General features: G+C 44.1%; 1 protein-coding gene across 1 annotated transcript in view; it reads left to right on the top strand.

The window, feature by feature from the left end:
- The first annotated feature begins 248 nt into the window (after positions 1 to 248).
- LOC147906018 (haloacid dehalogenase-like hydrolase family protein) overlaps positions 249 to 23,681 on the top strand; it is a 279,546-nt gene continuing 256,113 nt past the window's right edge. The window contains exons 1-4 of the mRNA XM_087383974.1: positions 249 to 696; positions 15,562 to 15,662; positions 15,826 to 15,882; positions 16,066 to 16,160. Of these exons, the coding sequence (XP_087240100.1) occupies positions 318 to 696; positions 15,562 to 15,662; positions 15,826 to 15,882; positions 16,066 to 16,160 (632 nt within the window). The 5' untranslated portion in view covers positions 249 to 317. The remainder of the gene's footprint in view (positions 697 to 15,561; positions 15,663 to 15,825; positions 15,883 to 16,065; positions 16,161 to 23,681) is intronic.

Genomic DNA, 23,681 nt, shown 5'->3' with positions numbered 1-23,681 from the left:
GCCATTGCCTTTACTAGTCAGCCATTGCCTAGTTCGCGTTTGCCAAAAATGTGTCTGTGTAAAGGGGGAGGCAAGCGGCAGGCAGCACGAGAATCGTGGTGGCCTTCAAACTGGTGTGGAACCAACTGGGGTCAGGTGGAAAGATTGGATAAGGATGGGCCACGTAGGCATAGTGATTGGATCCGAGGTGGACAATCTTCAACAAGCTAAGCAATTGTTCTGATGGACACCAAGCTTTCTGTATCACCATAGCCACAAAACAATAATACACATAAGCTTGCAAAGCTTAGAAAGCTTGCCATCGCCATAGCCACTCAATGGCTTCCTTGCAAGCTTCAATGGCTTCCTTGCAAGCTTCCATGGCTTCCTTTCGAGCCTCCATGGCGTCCTCGCCCTCTTCCCTTCCCCTCATCCCTCCCTCGAAGCTCCCCTCCTCCTCCCCTTTCGCTTCCCTGCTCCCATGTAGCCCCCCCTTCTCCCGATTGCGCTCCTTCGCTGCTTCTAGCTCCAGCTCCGGCCAGGTTGCCTCTCCTCCCTCCCCTCACTCACCCTCCTCCCGCGTCTCTGGGGTCCTTTTCGACATGGACGGCGTCCTCTGCAATAGCGAGGAGCGCTCCCGCTTGGCTGGCGTCGACTTGTTCGCTGAGATGGGCGTCGCGGTTTCGGAATCCGATTTCTTTCCTTTCATGGGGACTGGTGAGCTTCGATCATGCCGCCGGAAGACAGTTTTGTTGGTTTTCATCGTGCGCCTCATCGGCAAAACCGAGCCAATTCATTGTGGTGACGGAATTTAAGGCTCCAACAGAAAGTTTGTAATCACCACGTAAATAGAACAATCACAAACAGTAAGGATAATCCCCATGCATTTCGTAGCCTTGTGAAATCACCGTGGGCACTTAGAACAATCGGACACATTTCCGTACACGCTGCTGGGAACAGAACAAACAACGAGCAGATCAGTGCCAATCTTCAGCTGTCTAAAAACTAATAACGGTCTCTTCCTACGACCTTCAAATCTGCCACTTCTCATCAGTGTCGTGTGACAGTAAAACTTATTGCACTTAATTATCCGACAATCTAGATAAATATCAACAATCTAGATAACAATTTGAACGCTGTCAAGCATCCTTTCTTATCTACTGGAGGATTACTCTCTCAAACGGCGCAAACATCCCTTCGTATTTTGTCGAGAGGATTGTTCTCTCAAACGGCGCTGTGCAATGCAATCTCTAGCTCCGTTGTTTTACTGTCCACGATCATGCATTTTAACAATCATTAGCTCGATCATGTACTGTCCGACGTCCGCAATTATTTCTCCAAATTAGTCAAGGCATCAGTCGTATCAAACAAGGCCTTGTTAGATTTTTTTTTTTGCTGGTATTGCGATAATGCTTTCTATCTTAAATGGTGCGTTGCCCTATCATATAGATTTAGATTTAGATGCTCGTTTGGGAGAGACTAAAATGAAATCGTTTAGACTTCACATGCAGTTGTAGCTTGAATGAAGAGATTTGGACTACTTTTTTATTAGCCTTCTCCTTTAGTGCTAGCCTTCGTCATGGCTGAGTTTGCCCTTCACCTCCGGAGTGCCGACAGAAAATCAGTACGAAGACTTTGTATAAATGGATGCTCAAGTATGTGTGGGTGTGTGGATTTGTATGTGTGAGAGCATACTTTTATACTATGGTCTTTAACGGAGTGACAAACATGAGTTTCTTATATTTTTAATTGATGGAGTTTGCCCTTCACCTCCGGAGTGCTAATAGAAACTCAGTACAAAGTACTTGGATGCCCAAGTATGTGTGAGTGTGTGGATTTGTATGCGTGAGAGCAGACGATTATACTATGGTATACACCCACTGTTGGGCATTGATGACATCGGTGGGGATGCCATAGTAGCTAGACCCTGCTATGCGTAATGGAGTTTATGGTTTTCAACCGTATGAGGGACTATCATGAGATCCAAACTGCACACTGTGTTGTGTTTTTAGAGGATGAGTTTGGGCATTCCCAGATTCATCTAAATATATGCTTTTGTCGTGTTAGCAAAAATGCAAATTTCACATTGTGAAGTTTTAGCGGTCTGTTGATATTGTGATAAATTCTTTCTATCTCAAGTAGTGCGTTGCCCTATCAGGTAGATTGTTTAAGCATATTTTTTGCTTCGATGCTCATCTGGGAGAGTCTAAAATGAAATTATATAGTCTTCACAAGCGGTTGTAGCTTAAATGAAGAGAATGTGGTCTACTTTTGATTAGCGTTCTCCTTTAGTGCTAGCCTTTGTTATGGTTGAGTCTGCCCTTCACCTTCGGAAACTCAGTACAAAGACCTTTGTATAAATGGATGCTCAAGTATGTGTGGGTGTGTGGATTTGTATGTGTGAGAGCACATGCTTATACAATTGGTCTATACCCGGTTTGGGCGATGATGACGTCAGGGGGAATGTCATAGTAGCTAGTCCCTACTATGTGTGATGCAGTTTATGGTTTTCAACGTAATGAGTGACTATCATGAGATCGAAACTGCACTGTGTGTCTTGGTTTTAGAGGATGAGTTTGGGCATGTTTCCGGATTCATCTAGATATATGCTTTTGCTGTATTAGCAGACATGCAAATTTCACATAGTAAAGTTTTAGTCCATGTTGTGGCCTGCTGACAGTGCGATAAAATGTTTCTTTCTTAAGTGCTGCATTGCCCTATCAGTTAGATTGTCTAAGCATTTTTTTTCTTAGATGCTTGCTTGAAATCATATAGTCTTCACAGGCGGCTGTAACTTGAATGAAGAGAATGTGCATTAGCTTTCTCCTTTAGTGCTAGCCTTTGTCATGGCTAAGTCTGCCCTTCACCTTCAGAGTGCCAAAAGAAACTCAGTACGAAGACCTTTGTATAAATGGACGCTCGAGTATGTGTGGGTGTGTGGATTTGTATGTGTGAGAGCATATGTTTATACTATTGTCTACACTCACTTTTGGGCACTGATGACATTAGTGGGGGATGTCATAATAGCTAGTCCCTGCTATGCGTGATGGAGTTTATGGTTTTCAACCTTATGAGTGACTATCATGAGATTGAAACTGCACTATGTGTTGTGTTTTTAGAGGATGAGTTTATTCATCTAGATATGTGCTTCTGCCGTATTAATGGACATGCAAATTTCACATTATGAAGTTTTCGTCCATGTTGCGGCCTGCTAATATTACAATAAATTCTTTCTATCTTAAGTGGTGTGTTGCCCTATCAGCTAGATTGTCTAAGCTTAGATGCTGGTCATCTGGGAGAGACTAAAATGAAATCATGTAGTCTTCAAAAGCGGTTGTAACTTGAATGAAGAGAATATGCACTACTTTTTTATTAGCCTTCTCCTTTAGTGCTAGCCTTTGTCACGGCTTAGTCTGCCCTTCACCTCCGGAGTGCCAACAAAAACTCTGTACGAATACCTTTGTATAAATAGATGCTCAAGTATGCGTGGGTGTGTGGATGTAGATGTGGATTTGTATGTGTGAGGGCATATGTTCATACTATGGTCTACACCCATTGTTAGGCAATGATGATGTTGGTGGGGATGTCATACTAGCTAGTCCCTGCTATGCGTGATGGAGTTTATGGGTTTCATCCTTATGAGTGACTATCATGAGATTGAAACTGCACATTGTGTTGTGTTTTTAGAGGATGAGTTTGGGCATATTCCCGGATTCATCTAAGCTAGTCCCTGCTATGCATGATGGAGTTTATGGTTTTCATCCTTATGAGTGACTATCATGAGATTGAAACCGCACTATGTGTTGTGTTTTTAGAGGATGAGTTTGGGCATATTCCCGGATTCATCTAGATATATTTTTAATTGATGTGTGTGTGTTGTATTTGCAGTTATTTAGCATCTTAAAAGGTGTTTTTTCCCTTCCTCGAACTCTTCTCTCTCTACATGCATGTCATTCATATTTATATTTAACCTCTTAGCTCAAATATTGATAGGAAGGATTCTCTCAGTCATTCCATTTGAACATAATTATCCATCCTTCTGTTTGATTCACATGATCATTATCTTGGTCGTGTCAAAGGTTCTCCTCCATCTTGGACATAAGTGTGTGAGATTGTATTACCTCTCATTATTGATTGAATTGCACAACATCCCACTTTTACCCTATGTGGAGGGCCCTGCTACAGATCCAATCATTGGTCAGCCAGCAAACCATTTGCATTGGCGCTTGGATGACACCCCACTTGGATGAGCAGGAAATGGAAGCTACCCAATTTCCCACCAGCTTGGTTGGACCTTTCAAAATGTACTCTTAAAAATGGTTAAGGGGCAATGAAAGCAATGACTCTTTGCATAGACCTATCTACTAAGCTATTGTGTTGAAAGTACACATTCACACACCTCAGCACGCACACTCACATGCATGCAAATGTATGTATATGTAAACAGTGGAATTGATAATGAAAGACTTAAGGGTGAACATTGAAAGCCGATTCCATTCATCAAAGGCACATTGGCATTTTTGTATTACAATGGGTGTGAAGCCTTGTGCACAAAAAGCTGAATTCCATTCCTCATATTGAGAAAGTGCAATGCTAAAATTTAGGCTAGCAAGGTCAGTAGAAATCTACTTGTCAAACTACAAATCCCCCCAACTGGCAAGCCCAGAACCCATAGAATACTGACCTAGAAAATTGCTTGGGATGAAGTGAAAGAAGGATTTGCTTTGAAGGGAGTGCGCAGCAGTCAGCTGGGCATCTAACCCTAACTTAAATTTGAGACTTAGATGAAGAAGTTGGACATTGAAGGGTCTCCCACCGTCCATATATCAGGTAGCACGTAGGTGTAAAGATGCCAAAGAATCTTCATGAAGAGACAGATTTTGGGCAGAGAGTTTGAGCTGGTTTCCCTACTCGCTGTAGAGATCCTGGACAGATGCTATCAACCGAAAGGCAAATCAAGGAGATTTTAGCAGATACGTTTAGTAGCCTTGGGTTAATTCCTATTGAGGCCTAAGAGCTATGAGAGTCACTATCCTTTAGACAAGCCCAATTGTGAGACCCACAAGGTCTTTTTGTATATTCCTTTTTATCCAATAAAAGCATGCCTGCTTTTCCTCTAAAATAAATAAACAATCCATTTGCCATGTGGTGATCCAAGGAGCGTCTGGGCAAACAGTCTGCAAACACTTCGTTGTGATTCTGAGCGACTATCAACCTCCTCATCTTTGTCCCCCCCTCCCCCCCCCCCCCCCCTCTCTCTCTCTCTCAATTGTACAATTCATGAGCGCCCCATGCGTCTAGACGAAGTGTGCACAATAGGAAAGCATATACAGCTGTTTTAGTCCATTTCCTCCTTTTTTTCATATCCACTCTTGAAGCTCGCCTATGAGGATCCTGAGTTAAGAAGGGTGGGTAACCGCATTTCACCATGGTGTCACTTAGAAGGCCTTTATTTCTCACCCTGCCGAGCCGTTGTCAATGTGTCTTGCAAGCACTATCAAAATATTCTCATATGCCATTAATTTTGATCCATAGTTTCAATTGGGGGGTGGGAAGGGGGGGATGGGGTTGGAGGAGCGAAGAGAGAGTTCTTCAATGTCTACAGGTGACTAAATTGTCTATGGGACAAAAAGTACATTGTAGACAAAGAACTGAGAGACAGATTGGGGAGAATATCACTATCTTGAAAAGGGTTTCAGACAGATTAATAATTTTCCAGGAGAGACACACCAGTGCATGCTATTGCTGGCTGTTACTTAGCATATAAGCAACAATATCTTGGCTCCCTCAATGCTGGAGTAGCATCTAAATAGGCATATTCTTGTATTGTTGTTTTTACTGACTTACAGACTCTGAGAAGACATTGTATGTGCTTCAGAATATTTGCAAGTCCCCAAGAGGACTGTCTAAACTCAGCAAACCTAGAAGTAGATAATGAGATGCGGCTGTTTCAGCAGTCATTCTTTCAGGGGAACAGTAGCAGGTTGGTCAGTGGCAGCTGTCAATAGAGTAGCCTATAGGGCTAGGTGACTGCACACTGATATCTATAGGGCTAGGTGACTGCACACTGTCTGTATCCAATATCTCAAAAAGTCTGGTGACATACTTGGTGTCAGAAAACAGGATTGATCTTGCTGTAACAGATCTACAGTGGAAATCTTCCAAGGAACTATACACGCTCTCCGATCTGTCATGATGCAAGCTCTAGATGGATGAACCAGAAGAAGAAGACACAGGATAAAACTGCTCAAGGTGAGCTACACCATGGGCTAGGATCACCACAGCCTAGAAGAACTGTCCAAACTGAGAACTATGGAAAGGGTAGCTATGATGCTGCTGCAGAAGGGTTCGTGGGACTGAATGAGGAGGGCGGTCACCCTCCTTTTATGGGCCAGGAGAGGTCCCAAAATGGATCAACCAGCAGCTCTGTGTGCCGACCTAGGAGCACATCTGACCGCCCCAGATGTGGGTCCATTGATGCCAAATCTGCACGCCATACATATGTGTCCTGCCAGGTCCAGAAGTTGCTGCTGTTTGCAGCCTCTGGATGCTCCAGAACAGCTCCGAGCTGGGCTGTTGCATCTGCATACCCTTCCCCTCCTACCTGTAATATCTGACCCCCATCTACTGCCCCTATGTCATCCTCATATGGGGTGGGGGGGCTCACAGGTGGGTGAGGGACTTCTAGCATTGGGGCAGAGGCCACATAGCAGGCGCTGTACCTGATTTGATATAGACGAGGGCAGCCAGCTAGAAAGCATCTGCTTTCTAAAAGCTGGGCCTGCTTTTCTTGCCAAAAAGAGATGCTTTCTTATAGAAAGCAATAGCGTTTTCTTAAAAAAGGCGATTTCTCTGCTTTCAGCCCTGTGGGCCCTCTTTTAAGCTGCTCGCCCCCTTGCCACGTGCTTTCTCCCCAAAATTGGGCGCTCCACATCTGCTTTTCTCTTGTGGGACTTGCTGTGCGTTTTTCCTTAAAACATGGGCCTTTTTGCACTAGCTAATGCATGCATTCTAGTTCTTGGGACTAATCCTAGTCCTCTTGGGTGTCCTTAACTTGCACATCTCTTGTTGACCAAGTCAACATTATTTGACCAAAGCTAGAATTATATTCTCTTTATTTCTTGGGGCATCAAAATACCTTCTTGTGACATCCCCTGAACTTCTTTTTTACTCGTCCTCAACTGAGAAGCTTCTTGGTATGGCTGCAAAACTTGTGGGTACTTGAGGAAAACTCCTCATCCACCTATTTGGCATCTAGGTCTGGAACTTGACAAGGTACTTGTTGCTAGCCTTGCCTTTTTTTCTTTTTTCTTTTTTTTTTTTCGCGGGTTTTTGTTCTATTAAGTAAGAACAAAAACCCGCGAGAGCAAGCTCAAAGCGGAATACATCATGAAATCATGAGGATAATAAAAAACCCCTCAGAGTGAGGTGGAAAGAAACCAAGGCTGAGGCTGAAAGTGCCATCTCAACCCTGTAGTAGATTCAGAGAAGAAAGGAGAATCCTTCCATTCCCTGAAGAAAGAAGCCCTCCTAGCTGAGGCTGCACGGGAGTCCCCCTGCATACCCGTCCATACGGCCATCAGAGTGTGTACGATGTCTGTCCAGATACTAGCCAATGTGTGCGAGGGATGAACCTAAGTACCCTCCATAGCCTCTGTGCATCTGGCTCTCCAGATATGCCAGGCTGCTATGCTCGCTATAATCTCCCAAGAAGTATCCACAGAGGCATGTACAGCTGTAAAAGGACGGTGTGGAACCACATCCAACGAGCAGAATTCAACCCGATGACGTCGAACCGAAATGGCCCGAGAGGAGTCAAGTCCCTCATAGAAAACCTGAGGTCCTGTAAGAGAAAGCCAAGCCACCGAGCCCCAAGTCATAAAAAGTGGGGAATGGGCAAAGTGACTGAAGATCCTGGCTATCCCCATCCAAATCAATCTCGCCTGTCTGCAATCCCATAAGCAATGCTGAATAGACTCTGAAGTAGAAAGGCAACGAGGGCAAGTAGGGTCGGCTCCGAATCTGGACCTCCAAAGGTTCACTGCAATCCCTCCATGAATAGAAAGCCAAAAGAAGATAGTGATCTTTCTATTCCTGTGGGATTCCCAGAGCCTCCTCCAGAAGTACCTCTGCTGATCCGCAGTAATACCAAAAGTCTCCCAATGAGGAACTCTGGAGGGTCTCCAGCCTCTACTACTGAGCTGAAATCTCCTGGCATTACTGACCGTGTAACGAAAGAAGGGGATGGTCTTCTCTCGATGCCCCGCGTCAATCCACTCCCACTCTCCGGGGTCCCACTGTAAATACCTGATGGGAACTCCTCCATAGAGCCAAAGTCTCCAAGACCCGGTGGAGAGTAACTGGGGGTCAGGGTCTAAGAACCACTCTGAATCTGATCCCTGCATCAAAAGGCCTACGACCCTGATAGGCTGAAAAGCAGACTCAAGCAAGATATCATCTGTAGATCTGAGCAATCTGCCACCATCCTGGACACTGAAAACCAAAGCATCCTCCTGTGCATCTCGGAAGGCTAAGACCTGAAGTGGAACCCCACCTCTCGAGAAAGTACCTGCCCAAGTGGAGGAAGTGAGAGGCATATCATCTGTGTCTATCCAAGCCTCTGGAAGGGCTGTCTCAATCTGTAAGATCCTCCCTGCACTCCCTCTGAGATGTCCTGTCAACCTTGACTTGGTTTCCTCTGGAAGCCTACGGAAAGCTTTCCAAGATCCCAAAGAAGAAGCAGGTCCCCTCTCCCACCTGGCCCACTGCATGTAGAGTGAGGCACCCAGTGGTCTGCCACGATCATCTAAAATACTGTCGTTCCACATGATGGGCTGCCTATCAATCTCTTCCCGAGAGGAAGGAGGAATCCTCCGAAGAGAGCTTCTGAAACTAGCCCAAGCTTTCAGAATGGCAACCATGAGAGGGGATGAAGGTGATCTGAGGTGTGCTGAGGTGAAGATCCATCTAACACTGCTCATCCAGTCTCCTCTTGAGGAAGGTGTGCACCTCTATATGCTGCTGATAAGAAAGTCCTTCCACGGTTCCTGTCCTGGCATAAGTCCTCGCACCACTATCTTGCAAAGTAAAGCTCTGCACTGTAAATCTGGATCAATAATATTGAGACCCCCATCCTGTGTAGGGAGGATGAGGGTCTCCCAAGCCACTCTGGCTAAGGCATCTGCTGTGCCATCAAGCCCACTCCAGAGCAAGTTCCTGATCGGTCTTCTGAGCTGAATGATGCAGTCCCTAGAATGGCACCAACATGAACAAATAAACCAGGCACTGGCCAGGAGGACCTGGTTGACCACCACAACTCTAGAGGCAAGATCCAGCTTGGCTAAGCTCCAAAAGAGAAGCTTCCTTCTGATGCTCTCCAACACGGGAGCAAACTGCTGCGTGGTAGAAATACCCAAGCCGACCTGGCAGCCCAAATACCTGATAGGCACACCCCTCTGAACCCAAGTGAACCCTATGTCAAGCCCCCAAACTGGAGTGTCCTCATCACTGATCCAAAAGCCATTGGATTTATGCGCCCCTGCCGCCAAGCAAAATAAATCCAATGCTGTCCTGAAAGAAGTCAATGTCTGTGGAGAGGCATCCAAATAAATCGCTGTGTCATCAGCCAACTCACTGTCAAGCAGCTCCTCTTCTCTTCTGATGGGAAGTCTCAGCCCAAAGATGTCAGCTTGAGATCTAACATAGATGATCATAGCTTCGGCCACGAATAAAAAAAGGAAAGGAGCAAGGGGGCATCCCTGACGGACTGATCTCGAAATCTGAAATCTCTCACCCCTTACCCCACCAATAAGTACCTGGCTATGGGCTGATCTGTACAAAGAGGAAACACCTCTGATCCAAACATCAGTGAATCCAAAGCGTAGAAGGGTGCCCTCCAAAAAACTCCAATCTACTCTGTCATAAGCTTTTTCAAAATCCAACAGTAGAATGGCAAGATTCTGGCCACTCTGCATGGCCCACTCTGAAGCTTCCCAGAAAGAAAAAATGTTATAAAAAATACTTCTGCCATGCACAAATCCCGTCTGAGTGTCATGAATAAGATCAGGGAGAAGTGGCTGCAATCGGAGGCTGATAGCCTTGGCCAGAATCTTGTAACAAGTCCCCAGAAGTGTGATAGGCCTCCACTGGGACAATAAATTTCTGCTACCTCCTTTTGGGATAAGGTGGATGAGGCCCTCTGTAAGCGACTCAGGCATCTCGCCAGAGTCCCAAATGGCCTGCATGGCTGAAGTAATATAGTCTCCAATCATATCCCAAAATGCAATGAAAAAAGACGGGGTGAGGCCATCTAAACCTGGGCACTTGCCCTTGTGAAGGGCTGAAAGTGCAGTCCTGAACTCTGTGTTGGTGAAAGGTGCGTCAAGTAGAACATGCATATCCGGATTCACCAACACTGGGATACTCTGCCAAATAGCCTGTCTAGCATCCTCTATATCGTGTGTCTCAGGATCAGCAGTAAGGAGGGTGGCATAGAAATCTGAAGCTATGCGTAAGACGTCATCTGGCTCTGTCTGTAAAACCCCATGTGAGTCAATAAGCTGAGATACACTCTCTCTACTATGTCTAGGGCCAAGAGTAGAGAAAAAGTGTTTATTGACTCTACCACCCATCTGAATCCAGAAGGACTCGCGTGCATGAAAGGCCTAGCCTTGCCTTTGGGTCTTCCTTTCTTGGGAAATCCATGCCCTTCTTTCTTGGCAAATACATGCCCTTCGTTTTCTTGCAAATCCTTGCCCTTCTTTTTCTTGGCAAATCCTTGCCCTTTGTGTGACTTTTCTTGCTCCTCAGAGCACTAGGCAGGCACATGCCCCTCTTTTTTCTTCGGCCTAAGGCTTTGGCCGCTCATGACTTTTCTGCTCCTCGAAGTGTTGGGCAGTCACATGCCCCTCTTTTTCCTTACCAGAAAAATACTTTGCTTCCTTAGTCAAACTATTTTGGTGTAAAACTGGCTTTCTCTTCCATGGGCTTTTGTGTCCCCCTCGGCTTCTTTAGCTGCAACTCTATCTAGGAACCATTAAATGACATAAACACTTGGCCAATGAGAATCACTGCCAATGCTTGAGTATATCATACTATATAGACTTCTCATTCATGAGGAGTGTCTTTTTGGAACAAATTCAAGAAGATGATCCACTTTTCTCCTCGCATTGCCATACAAGGGTTATGTCTTCAAATAAACATAAGGCAGACTTTATCAACCTAAAACGGACACTTCACCTTGGATATGTAAAAATTATTTCTTGGAGCCTTTCTGTCTTCTTTCCTTGAGATACTTCTCAAGTCCTCTGGAATGGAGTGATTTGCAGATAAACTCCATACTGATACTCTTCCAAGTGGTGTGAACCTCATCTTGGAATTGCTTTGGGAAATATTGTTATTTGAAGACTTTCTTAGATTCCATTCACTGCTTAAGTGCTTTCTTTTCCGCAAGATGTTCTCCTTGCCAAGCACTTACCGTGCTTGCTAGGGGTAAGCTTACTGTCCTTAACTTGGATGGATCCCGAAACTTCTCTGTCAAAAGAGTATGTTACTAACAGATAAATTGTTAAGGTGTGACACTCTAGCCAAACTAATCCATGAGAAGCCATAAGAATTACTGTAAGTACCAACAAAGGAAACTGTAGATGACTGAAGAAAAAGATACTTGGCCGATGATGACCATATGAAATACTGCCATTTAAAGAGGTGGTACTCGAGCATATTATGCTCCATAATAACAAAACAAAGTAACTGAAATCCTTTGAAATGAGATAAATGGAACATATAACTGTCATAATGGAGTAAAACCTGTTTCATGGCTGTCAACTGGGCTAATCTTAGAATGTGCTACTCTCAAGCTCTGTCTGACCTTGAATTCCAAAAGTATTAAACTCTTTAAGCTATGCTTTAATCATAAATATTATCTGTTCCTGAAACAATCAGGAAGACAACACACTTCTCTTCCTTAGTAGATCCACATATCTTTGGCATATTAACTTGAATATCTTGCTGTGTCCAATGCTTGGGTTTTGTCCCATCAAGAAATTCTTCTAAAAATCCATGGAAGTAGTAACTTTGATAAATAATCAAACCAAGTATGTATTACTCTTTGATAAATAAGTGTAAAGGGCCATTTAGCTTTTTATGTTTTAAATAAGAGAGAGAGAGAGAGAGAGAGTTTCTAGTTTTTTGGAAGTTTTTGTTTCTTGACTTGCTTGTTTATTTTTGCTTAAGTCACCTGCTTCGTTTCTTCTTTATTTCTTGTTTTCATTCCCTTTTGTTTATTTGACGTATTTTAGTAAGCACTGGGTTTGCCCAAGAGACTCCGCGGGTCTTTAGAAACCTAGTATAGCTGCTTATGCTTGGGCACTGATGACGACATAAGTGTTGCTTTGCTTGCTAAGTATGTCTTCCTTTTGTTTTTCATAAAAGTTTTTGTTTACCTCTTATGTCTTCCTTTTGTTTTTCATAAAAGTTTTTGTTTACCTCTTTTTTCTTCTCTTTCATTTTCTCTTTTATTTTCTTTGTAGATTTTTTATCTTTAGAACAACAAAAATTCTAAATTTGTATGATTGGACTTATTCTAGTCTACAAAGGTATATATTACTCTTGTTTCCTAAAATAAACAAGGAAAACAACACACAAATATTCAAGGATTAAAGACATAAAAATAACTATGAAATCAAATATACTTAGCCTTTAATGGGAATTCTTGTTTGAATAAGGAATTCCACATGTATCTGATCCTTCGATCATTTTGTAGATCTTTGTGATCCTTGGGTTTTTGGTTCCTTGAAATCAATGTTGATAATGCTGTCCAGTGAATGCTGTCCAGTGTTGAAGTGCTAGAATAATCCTCAACCTAAACAAATCCCAAATATGGGTTGTTCACCCATTTGTCTACCTATTCTCAATAGCAACCTGCAAGCCGAGTTTGAATAGGGAATTGATCTTCTGATAGGCACTCTCTTTCTTGGCTAATCGCAAGGTTTTGATGACACTGCTTGGGCTGCTTCGAATCAAGTGCAAACAGCTCACAATTTCCAGATTGTGAGTATGCAGCTCAAATCACGATCTAAGCAGGATTGTTTCGAAACTCAAACTGATTCTGAATTTGCAACTTGGGACAGCAACACAAATTCAGACTTGAAACCAGTACTTGCTTACTACAAGCGTCGAATAACTTGCGGTTTTGGGGCAGCATACCAGACTGAATCAAATCTCAAGATTTGGAATTGAACTGAGCTTGAAATTCACAGCAAACAAGGCAGAATTCTCCATGCCCATTTTTGGGATTGCTTGGAGTTTGAAATTCGCTTGCTTTCTTGGCTGAATTCACAAACTGAGACAAGCTGATTAGACTGAACAAGATGTGCCCAAAATTGCGATCAAATTGAGTACTCCTTATGTGGATTATTTGCGCTCAAACTTCTCTTTTTGCTGCTCATTGAAGCTGTCTTCTCCAATTCGCTGCAGTTCTCTACTATCTCCTTGGGCTTGGGATCGTTGTCATGGTTCACCAAAGAATGTGACAAAACTGTGGAACCTTTCTTGAAATAAAACACAACTTCAAGGTTCAATTCGTAGCAAATCTGAGTACTTAGCACTTCAAAAACGAATTTGAAGAGTGGCTGGAATCTCAATTCAGCAATCAAACAAACGATGGAACTAGAACATGAATCGCAAAAGAAAGAAAGAAAGAAAGAGTATATATTGCATGTAGTCTACGGAAGACCGAAAGGTCTATGAGACTAAACAAACCCAAATAAGTTAAGGACAGAGAGTCCATCAAACTAGAGTGTCAGTTAAGAACTGAGAGTCCATCCTACTGTCTTAGAAGACTTGTGTGTTACATCAGGTATAGATTCGAGAGTCTCCACATCTACGTTGGTGTCTTAGCCGATTTGAAATAATTAATGAGAGCAATACCTTCTTGATATACTACCGACTCGCCATTATTTCAAGCTTCCCATACTCTTAAAGTTCAGAAGCCTTCGTCTTAAGCTGCTGAGGAGTGAGATCTTCCATTATCCATATCTTGGTGCTTTTCAAGGCTTTGGTTTGGCGAAGGACTACCAACCTATCCTCGCGTGTCTTGAATGTGATGATGGCATGATTTTGTGGTGTGCATTGGAATGTCTCAACTACTGTAGTATCCCAAGTGATCATGGCGCTCACTATGTTATCAAGGCATTGTTCAAATGGTAAAAGAACTTTAAAATCCTCACTTCGCCAATGCTCTAGCAACCCCCCAATCTGCACATTAAGTGCAAGTTTCTTCCTAGCTTTCTCCTCCTTAAGCGCTATATCCACATGTTTGTTTGTTTGACCTCATGCGAAATCAAATTATCAAGCTTGGTAATGTCATGTGGAGGGTCACTCACACATTGGTGTACAACTTCTTGAATGCGCTCGGGGCTAGATTGTTTCTCGAATTGGGCCTCCAGTGCAACTAGATGCTTGAGTACCCCGTCCATTTGCATTTTTAGTTCACAATTCTCTCGTTCGAGTTTTTCGATTTGCTCTTGTGGACTTAGAAGTATGCTTTAGTTCACCTTGCGTTGTTCCGGCTGCAACCGAAGAGGCTCCTACGGAAGAACTCAAAGCTTTTGCAAAGGATTTGACCTTTGTTTTGGTCATGTTGAGGAAAATAGTCAATGTTCTATATTTCCATCAAAACGACAAGGTGCTACACTAGTGCCTAGAAATAAGGGCTGGATCCCCTTGAAGGTCTTTGACAACTCTTTACAACTAGGTAACGATGGAGCATGAAACTAATACTACGTGGGTTCTCCATACAATTGGGAGCCTAGAGGCCCTTATTTTATAGGGGCCAATGAGCTCTCTATCATTGAACACATCTAGGGCCGGCGTCAAAGAATATAGTTTCGATTTTTCAATGCTTTTAGGATGAAAGAGTCTAAGGATTTTTTGACTAGAACCTTTCAAGGCTGCCTTTGAAGAGTTTTGTTCCCTCAGCATCTGGACATCAGATCATGGTCCTCTAGTCCATGAGCACTCCATTTTAAATGTTTTCCATTTCATTGACTGCAAGTACTGAGTTTCCTTTCTGTGTCAATGTTTGTCTTTTGCTTTTATCCCTCCATTCAAACTTTCAATATCTGAGCTGTAGAATGCCCTAGCCTTGGAAAATTTCCCACCATCATTGTAAGTTCTTTATCGGATCCTAGTGAAAGGCCTATTGGTTCATGGCAATGAATCTTGGGACTTCAACCAGAGTCTGGACAGTTACAAGGCCACTTAGGCAGTGGTTGGTTTCTTGGGAAGCACTTTGAAACATAGCTTTTTGCATTAGAGTACAAATGGAGTTTCCTCTCGTTCGATAGTTGAGTGAGCCCTGGGACTTCACCACGGAAGGGGGTCAGGGCATATATCTCTGCTGGATTGACCTAGCCAATATAAATCTCTTCCTGTATTTCCCCTTTTTAAAACCTTTGTGAGCAGCTGTAATTCAAGACAGGGAGGAAACCTGGACATGCAACATCTTAATTGCAATTTGTTTTGGAAGCTACATTTTGAGCATTATGACATGAAGTGTTAGGTCATGAATTTGTCATGCAGGTGAAGCAAATTTTCTTGGAGGAGTGGCTCAGGCATATGGCTTGAAAGATTTGGATACTGTTTCAGCCAAATCACGTTTCTTTGAGATATATCTAGAAAAGGTATTGAATTGTGATCTCTGATTCTGATTCCTTGCTTGGCCTTTGGATAGTTGTGGTTCACGGTTCTTTGGTTTTATATCAGTTCTAGGTTGGATTGTCATGTATATTAAACCCAGCAATCTGGTATGTTTATGTTTACGTCTACTTTATTTGGACTGAGCAGTATGCTACACCAAATTCTGGTCTTGGTTTTCCTGGAGCATTAGAATTGATTCTACAGGTATGTCTGATTGTGAATGCATGTCTAGACTTCCACGTCCAACGAAAGCTATGCAAACTTATTTAAGATTGAAAAAATGTAGCTGTTCATTGCCATGGGTTGAACGAAAGCAGTGCATCAGGATTTTTATTGTTAATGGTTGTAGTCAAACTCTGAAGTGCGTTTGTATCAATCTTCGTACAGTGCAAAAATGCAGGCTTAAAAGTTGCACTTGCATCAAGTGCTGATCGGCTAAAGATAAATGCAAACCTAGCTGCGGCTGGCTTGCCTAATTCTCTGTAAGTCTCCTGATACTTACATTTTCTCTGTAGATAATTACTATACTCTGATTTAAGGCAATAGTTGTGGGCACAGTCTTAGGGATTCGGGGTTAAATTATGGATTCTTTGCTTTGCTCTACTAGGTAAACACTAAAAGTTGCATTATGGATGTGACTTGCACACTGCCGTTAGGCATTGTCGAGTTAAGTAGGAATACTGTAGCATAGGCAGAGAAGAAAAGTTGCTGATTTTTTGTCTATGTCGGTCTTCTTCCTTCTCTCGAACTAATAGAATTCATGAACTTGTGAGGAGAAGGGTGCAGTGTCCCAGGCCTACCCACATCATGACGACCTCTTTTTGTTTCCTTTTGAAATGATTCAGCCAGTCAATTTGAGTAGTTGAAGCTGTCCCCTCCCAGCTAATCTAGAGCTGTTCTAGAAATGATGGATCAAACGACGCAGTTTGCGTACTAGGAGTAGCAGTAGTAGTAGTAGTTATTGCAGTAGCATTAGAGGTAGGAGTAGTGGAACAGTAACAACAGCAGCTGGAGTAGTGGTGAATTATGTCCCCAAACGTGTTGACTTTACACTAGGTTACGACATGTGTAAACAGTCTACAAGGTCCTAGATCATTTGTAGAGTTCCGATCCGCCGACTTCAGCTATTGAAGGAGTATAGGGTCCTCCATAGATTGGTACAATAACACTTCTTTGCACTGTACATGTGGCACTATGCCATCTGTAGCTCTAGACTCAATCTTAGTTTAGGATCTAGTATATCGTACACAACCTATAATCTCTTTATATTTTAAATTGTGTGCAAAATTATTTTAACTTTTCCAAGCTTTCTCCAATGTTGTGCAGAGAGCCCACTCCCACTAGGTTTCTAAGCCTTCCTCCAAGAATATGCACCTATGAACTGCTGGGGGTGACTAGAACATGCGAGGAGTTAGTAAATGGTGTATTTGTAGAGAAGGGGGAAGGGGCAGATTTGGAGATGGGGAGAGAATAGCAGAAGAAAGGGAGGAGGAGAGAAGAGAAGGGGAAGGAGAGAGAAAGAGAGAGAAGGATGAGGGGATAGAGAGATAAAGAGAGGGAGGAGAGAGAGAGTGTGAGCGTAGGCAGTAGGAAGCAGGAAGGAGGAGGGAGAGTAGATAGGATTAGATGTCACATCAAAAAGGTACCATACAAATCATAAGGGGCTGACTTATATAGTCCCCTTTCTTAATCCTATCTTACCACCAATTTCCCTTCTTTTTCCCCACCTATTTCCCACCTAATTCCCTGCTATTTCCCACCTTCATTACAGCCATCCCTCCTCAAGGAATTTTTCCCTCAAAATTTTATATGCGGGCTGTTAAATAGGTGCAGCAAACAGCAAATAATAATCAGCCTGGTAGGAGATAGGGGTTGTCCTAGACAATGCTCTCTGGCTGCCATGAGTTCTCATCCTCAGGAAGTCCCTGCCACTTGATAAGATACTCGGTGTAGACTTTGTTTCAGAGTACGAGATCCGTGAAACCCATGATGCACTCTGGAACATAGAGTATGTGGCCCTCCTCATCCATAGGTGGTAGCTCAGGAAGGACTTGGACATGCTGTCCGACATGTGGCTTCAGCAAGGACACATGGAAAACATTATGAATCCTGGAGAACCTGGGTAGCTCCAACTCATACACCACCTCGCCAACTTTGCCGATGATCCTGTAGGGACCGTAATACCTGTGAGCAAGCTTCGTGTTGGTGCTACCTTTCAGGGAGGCATAACGGTTCTTATGGAAGCATAGCAGTCCGTACAACTGTATGGATTCCGTACTAGCGCCTGCTCCTGTCCGTACACCCGCGCAGAAATCGTCCATACAGTTTGTACGACTATACGGATTCCCGTACCTGCATGTCAGTTCCGTACGACCGCTCCTATAGTTCATCCGTACAGTTCCGTACCTGCGTGTCAGTTCCATCCGCACAGTTCCGTATAGTTCATCCGTACAATCCGTACAATTCCGTACAAGCAGTTTTTTGCAGGCTGAAGGTGTCCGGTGTCCGTCATGCTGCTGCAATTTATGCAAGGTGATCAGCCTTGGGCAGGGTTCATTTGCAGGTTCAGTAGTGCATTCAGCCATTGTTTGGCTTAGCTTTTGGGAGCACATTTGAAGCTTTAGCAGACATTGTAGTAGATCTGCAAGTTTTGGAGAATTTTGGGGCTTTTGCAATTGCACTGCAATCTGGCAGTGCAATTTGGGGCTTTTGCAGGGAGAATGCAATTTGTGCAACATTTGGGGCTTTCAGAGCATTTGCCCTCTTTTGTATGCAATTTCAGAGCATTTGCCCTCTTTTGAGTTGCAATTTTGCAGGTAAAAGAGCATTTTGGAAGTTTGCAAGAAATTTTGGACTCTGTATGAGTCAATTTGCAGACTTTTGCCACTTTTTGCAGATTCTATTTGCAGATTTTTGGGCATTCAACAGAGCATTGAGGTGCATTTTGAGCCTTTGAAAGGCTGTGACAGTATTTGTCACTCTGGGCAGATTTGGTTCCCCCGCTGAAAATCAGAATTTACAGCAACCTCCTCTCGATCCACATGCCCCGATTTAGCCACCGCCTGATTTTGTACCTCCACAGGGTGTGGATGAAGTTGTCAGGTAAGAAATTCAAGGGATACACGTAGCTAAAACAGTCCCAAATTGGTTGCTTCAGACTCTCAGGGAGAGTAGGCACTTGCCCCATTGCTTGGCAGAACTCGTAGTGCAGTAAGGCACGCAGGGGGGGGCTCTTTCAGTTGAGACAGCTTATGCAGGGACTCTTCTTGATGAAGAGGAGCCTGACTCTTTTGAAGAAGCAAAGGATAATGTGCATTAGATGCATGCCATGCACAATGAGTTGCAGTCCATAGAGATAAATCAAACTTGGGATGTTGTGGATTTGCCACTAGGTAAGCATGCCATCGGTACCAAGTGGGTTTTCAAGGTGAAAAGGAAGCCAGATGGGTCTATTGACAGGTACAAGGCAAGGCTAGTTGCCAAAGGCTATGCACATAAGAAGGGCATAGATTATGAGGAGACTTTTGCTCCTACATCCCAGATGACCCACCATACGGTCAGAGTTATTGCAATGGTTGCAAATTTTGTGTGAAATGTCCATCAATTGGGCATAAAAACAGCTTTCCTTAATGGGGACTTGCAAGAAGAGGTTTATGTCAAACAACCTCCTGGTTTTGAACTTTCTGGCAATGCACATCAGGTTTGCAAGCTTAACAAAGCTTTATATGGGTTGAAACAAGCTCCACGTGCATGGTATGCCAAGATAGATGCATTCTTGGCAAGTAAGGGATTACACAATAGTCCCACAGAAAGCACCCTCTACATCAAGAAGGATGGGGGGGATATTTTGGTCATCATTCTTTATGTAGATGACGGGGTCAAATGAGGATATAATTGCAGATTTCAAAGCTGAGTTGAAAGCTGAATTTGACATGACAGATTTGGGCATGTTAAATTTTTATTTGGGGATCCAGTTTATACAAGACAAGTGTGTCATCGTTATGTCTCAATCCAAGTATGTGCAGAAGCTCTTAGATAGGCTCAACATGCATGATTGTAAGCCTATTGCCACTCCCATGGAGCGGGGGCTGAAGCTTATTATGTATGATGCAGGGGAATCAGTGGATGTCACACTTTACAGCCAGGCTGTTGGATGCCTCATATACTTGTGCTATCAGGCCTGATATTCAGTATGCAGTATCTCAGGTGAGCAGATATATGCACAGCCCAAAGACAACACATTGGCAAGCTCTAAAACGCATCTTCAGATATTTGCAAGGCACAAAGTCTTTTGGCTTGATGTTTCCTAGGGGGGGTGACTTGTAGATGCATGCTTACAGTGACTCAAATTGGGTTGGAGACTATGATACCAGGCAGTCCACTAGTGGTAATTGTTTCTTTTTGGGCAACGCTTGCATTTCTTGGCTGAGCAAGAAGCAATCTATAGTGGCTAGTTCCTCATGTGAAGCTGAGTACAGGGCAGCTTTCATAGTGACAGTTGAGTGGATTTGTGGCTGCGACGTTTGTTCGCTGATCTTCGTCTCATATTGGAGGGTCCTTCTATTCTCACTAATAGTCAGAGTGCTATTGCAGTGGCAAAGAATCCTGTGTTTCATGCTCACACGAAGCACATTGAGGTTCATTATTATTTTGTCACAGAGAAGTTGCATGTAGGGGAGATCAGTATGATCTATGTGTCAACACATGACAATGTTGATGACATCTTCACCAAAGCACTTCCACGTGAGAAGTTTGAGGCATTTTGCAGTGCCCTAAACTTATCTCCTTTTGGTGATTGATCACTACCTTGTACACCACATTGGCACTGCAGGGGGGTGGTAGAATTATTATCATATTCTAGGCATTGACCAATGTAATGTAATAAGTGAGTTAGGGGCACTTTTCCCTCTTAAAGGTTTTTCCCCCTAACCACGGTCTAATCTCTAACTACGGTTAGTGATTAGATATGGTTTTGTCACTTAGAAAAAACACTTATCTCTTTCTTTGTACTTCACTTCAGTCACTTCAGTTTAGTACACTTTGGGAGTGAACTACGTTCAGCTCACTCTCCATCTTGCTCACTCTTGCTCTCTTGCATTTTCTCACACAAAAGCGCCTGCATGGCAGGGCCTTTGGGCCTTGTATGGAGCCTGCTACAGGTCGGGAGAAGGGCCAGCAGGTGGGCAGAGTGCCTGGGCCTATGGCAGGCTGCCACGTGGCTAGGCGGGTCTGAAGAAACAGCCCCCAACATGTTGGTTTACAGACTGGGGGGGACAGACTGGTTGGCCCAAACAGACCCTAAAAGTCGGCCCTACCAGGTTGGTTGATTCAAGGGCCTTGAGCCCTATAAAAGGAGAGGCCCCTTGGCCTCATTCAATATCTTCTGGAGCAGCAAACTTGCAGTTGACAGGAGCAGCAGTTAGGGCATTCTTGGACCTACTCCCAAGAGGTGAAGAAGACCTGCAGAGCGCTGTAGACTGAGCTAGCAAGGTGGTGCTCACCTAGGCTGATTCATAGGCAGTAAGGTGCAGAAGAATAATCTGGACAGAGAGTCTACAAACGCTCGAGGTGGAGGATGTGGGCTCAAAGATCTAGAAGTGCTTGACATCTAGTAGGAGAACCTTTTGGTATTGTATCCTGTCCTACTTTGTGGATAGACGGAAATATAAAGAGTTTCTTCTATCTTTGTCTCTGAGCATTGTCTATTTACGGGCTTGCACATCTATGCACATTAAGTTAAGAAGTTTGTGATTCCACACCCCACACCACATTGTGTGAGAGCTCCTGGGAAATTCTATCGGTCTTCCACTGTGTTTACCCTTTGTCGGGTACTTTCTAACATGGTATCAGAGCCCAAGTAGGAGGCTCACAGGTGTGGGAGCCTGAAGGCAGGGACCTTGCTGAAGGACGACCCTGATTCAGAAGCTCTTGGGAATCAACTTCCACGACTAGAGGATAGTGCCCTTCCGAGAACGAGGGTGACTCAGGTTGAATCAGGTGCGTTTAGAGTTCTGTTGTACTAAAGATTGAGTTTGGTTGACTTTGCTGTGTGGTTAAGCGTGTGGTTAAGCAGCAGAGATGTCGACTTCTACAGCCTCTTTAGCGCCTGCTCGCCCTTCCTCCTCCCCCACTTTTCTTTCATTCACTATACCTAACTTTGGAGAGTCTGGGAAACTAGACGGGACCAACTACCCGATTTGGAAGGTGAAGATCTGGAGTCATTTAGTGGCTCAGAAACTATGGAAACTGACAATGGGAATGGAGGCGAAGCCGGAGGACATGGTGGACAGACAGGGGAAGATACTCATGGTAGTAGACAAAGAGGAACTCGAAGCTTGGGAAGACAGAGATGCCCATGCCTTGGCCTTGATCATAGGGACATTGACAAACTCTGTGCTTCCTCACATCCAGATGGCCGAGATGTCAGTAGAGGAGTGGGTCACTCTGAAGGATTTGTACAAGACAGACAACACCTCCCGGATTTTGCATCTTCAACATCAACTCTACAATCTTGATATGGAAGAGGGAGATTCGGTACATAGCCACTTGACGAAGGTCAAGGTGGTGAGTGATCAACTGGCATCAGTTGGTCAAAAGGTGGACTCATGCCATTTCGCCTTGATGGTACTGAGGAGGCTACCTTGGAGTTTCAAAAGATTTGTTACGACTGTGATAGCAGGACAGAGGACCAAACCTCTGACTTTTGAGGAGTTGGGTCCATTACTGCTACAGGAGGAAGCTAGGGAGAAGCTCTACAACGACGACTAAGACGACAAGGCGTTGCTGGCAAAGGATTACGCTGGCAAAGGAAAGGGCAAGCCTAACAGTGGCAAGTCCAAGAAAGACGACTCTGATGACGAGGATACTTCCAAGAGGAAGCAGCAGAAGAAGAAGTGCTTCTACTGTGATATGCCAGGTCATTTTGCGAAGGATTGCAGAAAGAAGAAGGCGGATAAAAAAAACAAAAGGAAGGAGTCCAACTCAAATTCAAAGGGTGATACAAAGGCCAAAGCAAATGTGGTAATCGAAGAGTTGTTTATGGTGACATCTCTGTGTGTTACCGAGGTGAGATATGTTGACTTAGAAACGACAGCGAGGATGTCTGACATTGAGATGTGGGTCGACAAGGAGTCAGATGCCTTTGTGAAGGTGACGGACAGCATGGAGTGCTTGGCACCTTCCAAGTGCATCGTTGTTGACACTGACACGAGGGTGGACTCCATAGAGTGCCCTAGGGTCTCATGTTCAGATGGATGCTGTACTTCAAAAGGAGACAGTACAGTGATTCAATGATGTGCATAGTTTGCTTTCAAAGCAAGCACACAGGCAGTACGACGGTCTGGTATGTACTTGATGTTCTGCATTTGAGCCTTTATAGCATGTTGTGGAGAGACTATGCTCTTCATTTGTCTCAGGTGATGCGAGATTGGAAGGAATTGGCCTTCTTCAAAGGCAGAAGGGGAAGTATTGGTGCTTCTTCAAATCTCAGACGCAGATTGCTGGAAGGTGATGGACAAGGAGTACTGAAGCCGGAAGAGTACCTACTGGAGAGCTCAACGAGAGTTCGTGGTCCAGGTTATATGGAGATATTCATTGGTTGCAGACCTCGCCAAAGGACGGACGGGTTGAAACAGACCCTCAGAGCATGGTGCCTAGAAGACTCCAGGTTGTTCACTCATTATGAGGGGGACAACTGGAAGATCGTGACGGCTGCATTGCTCGAGTTAGAAGGCAAGAACATGATTGAAGGAGGTGGTGCCAGGAGGTGCTACCAGAGATGGACCTGTGTACTAGGATGCTGTGCGGAAGTGGAACCAGACCTAGTGAAGCAGAAGCCACTGGATGAAAAGCACGAAAAGATTTCGACTTCAAAAAGTTCGAGAGCACTTCGACCAAGGAGTTACTGGAGCATCATCATCGACATGTTGGCATTGGGCCTAGATGTCGGTGAGAGGGGGTGTTGGGATGGTCATCTCCCCATCTGTAAGCCCCCATATGAGGAG

This window comes from Dipteris shenzhenensis, chromosome 1 (genome assembly GCF_047967505.1).
Source record: "Dipteris shenzhenensis isolate YYH24624 ecotype China chromosome 1, Dip_SZ_1.0, whole genome shotgun sequence".
NCBI classification, from domain to species: Eukaryota; Viridiplantae; Streptophyta; class Polypodiopsida; order Gleicheniales; family Dipteridaceae; genus Dipteris; species Dipteris shenzhenensis.
The sequence above is the reverse complement of the archived record's forward strand: the minus strand, read 5'-3'. Positions and strand labels throughout refer to the sequence as shown.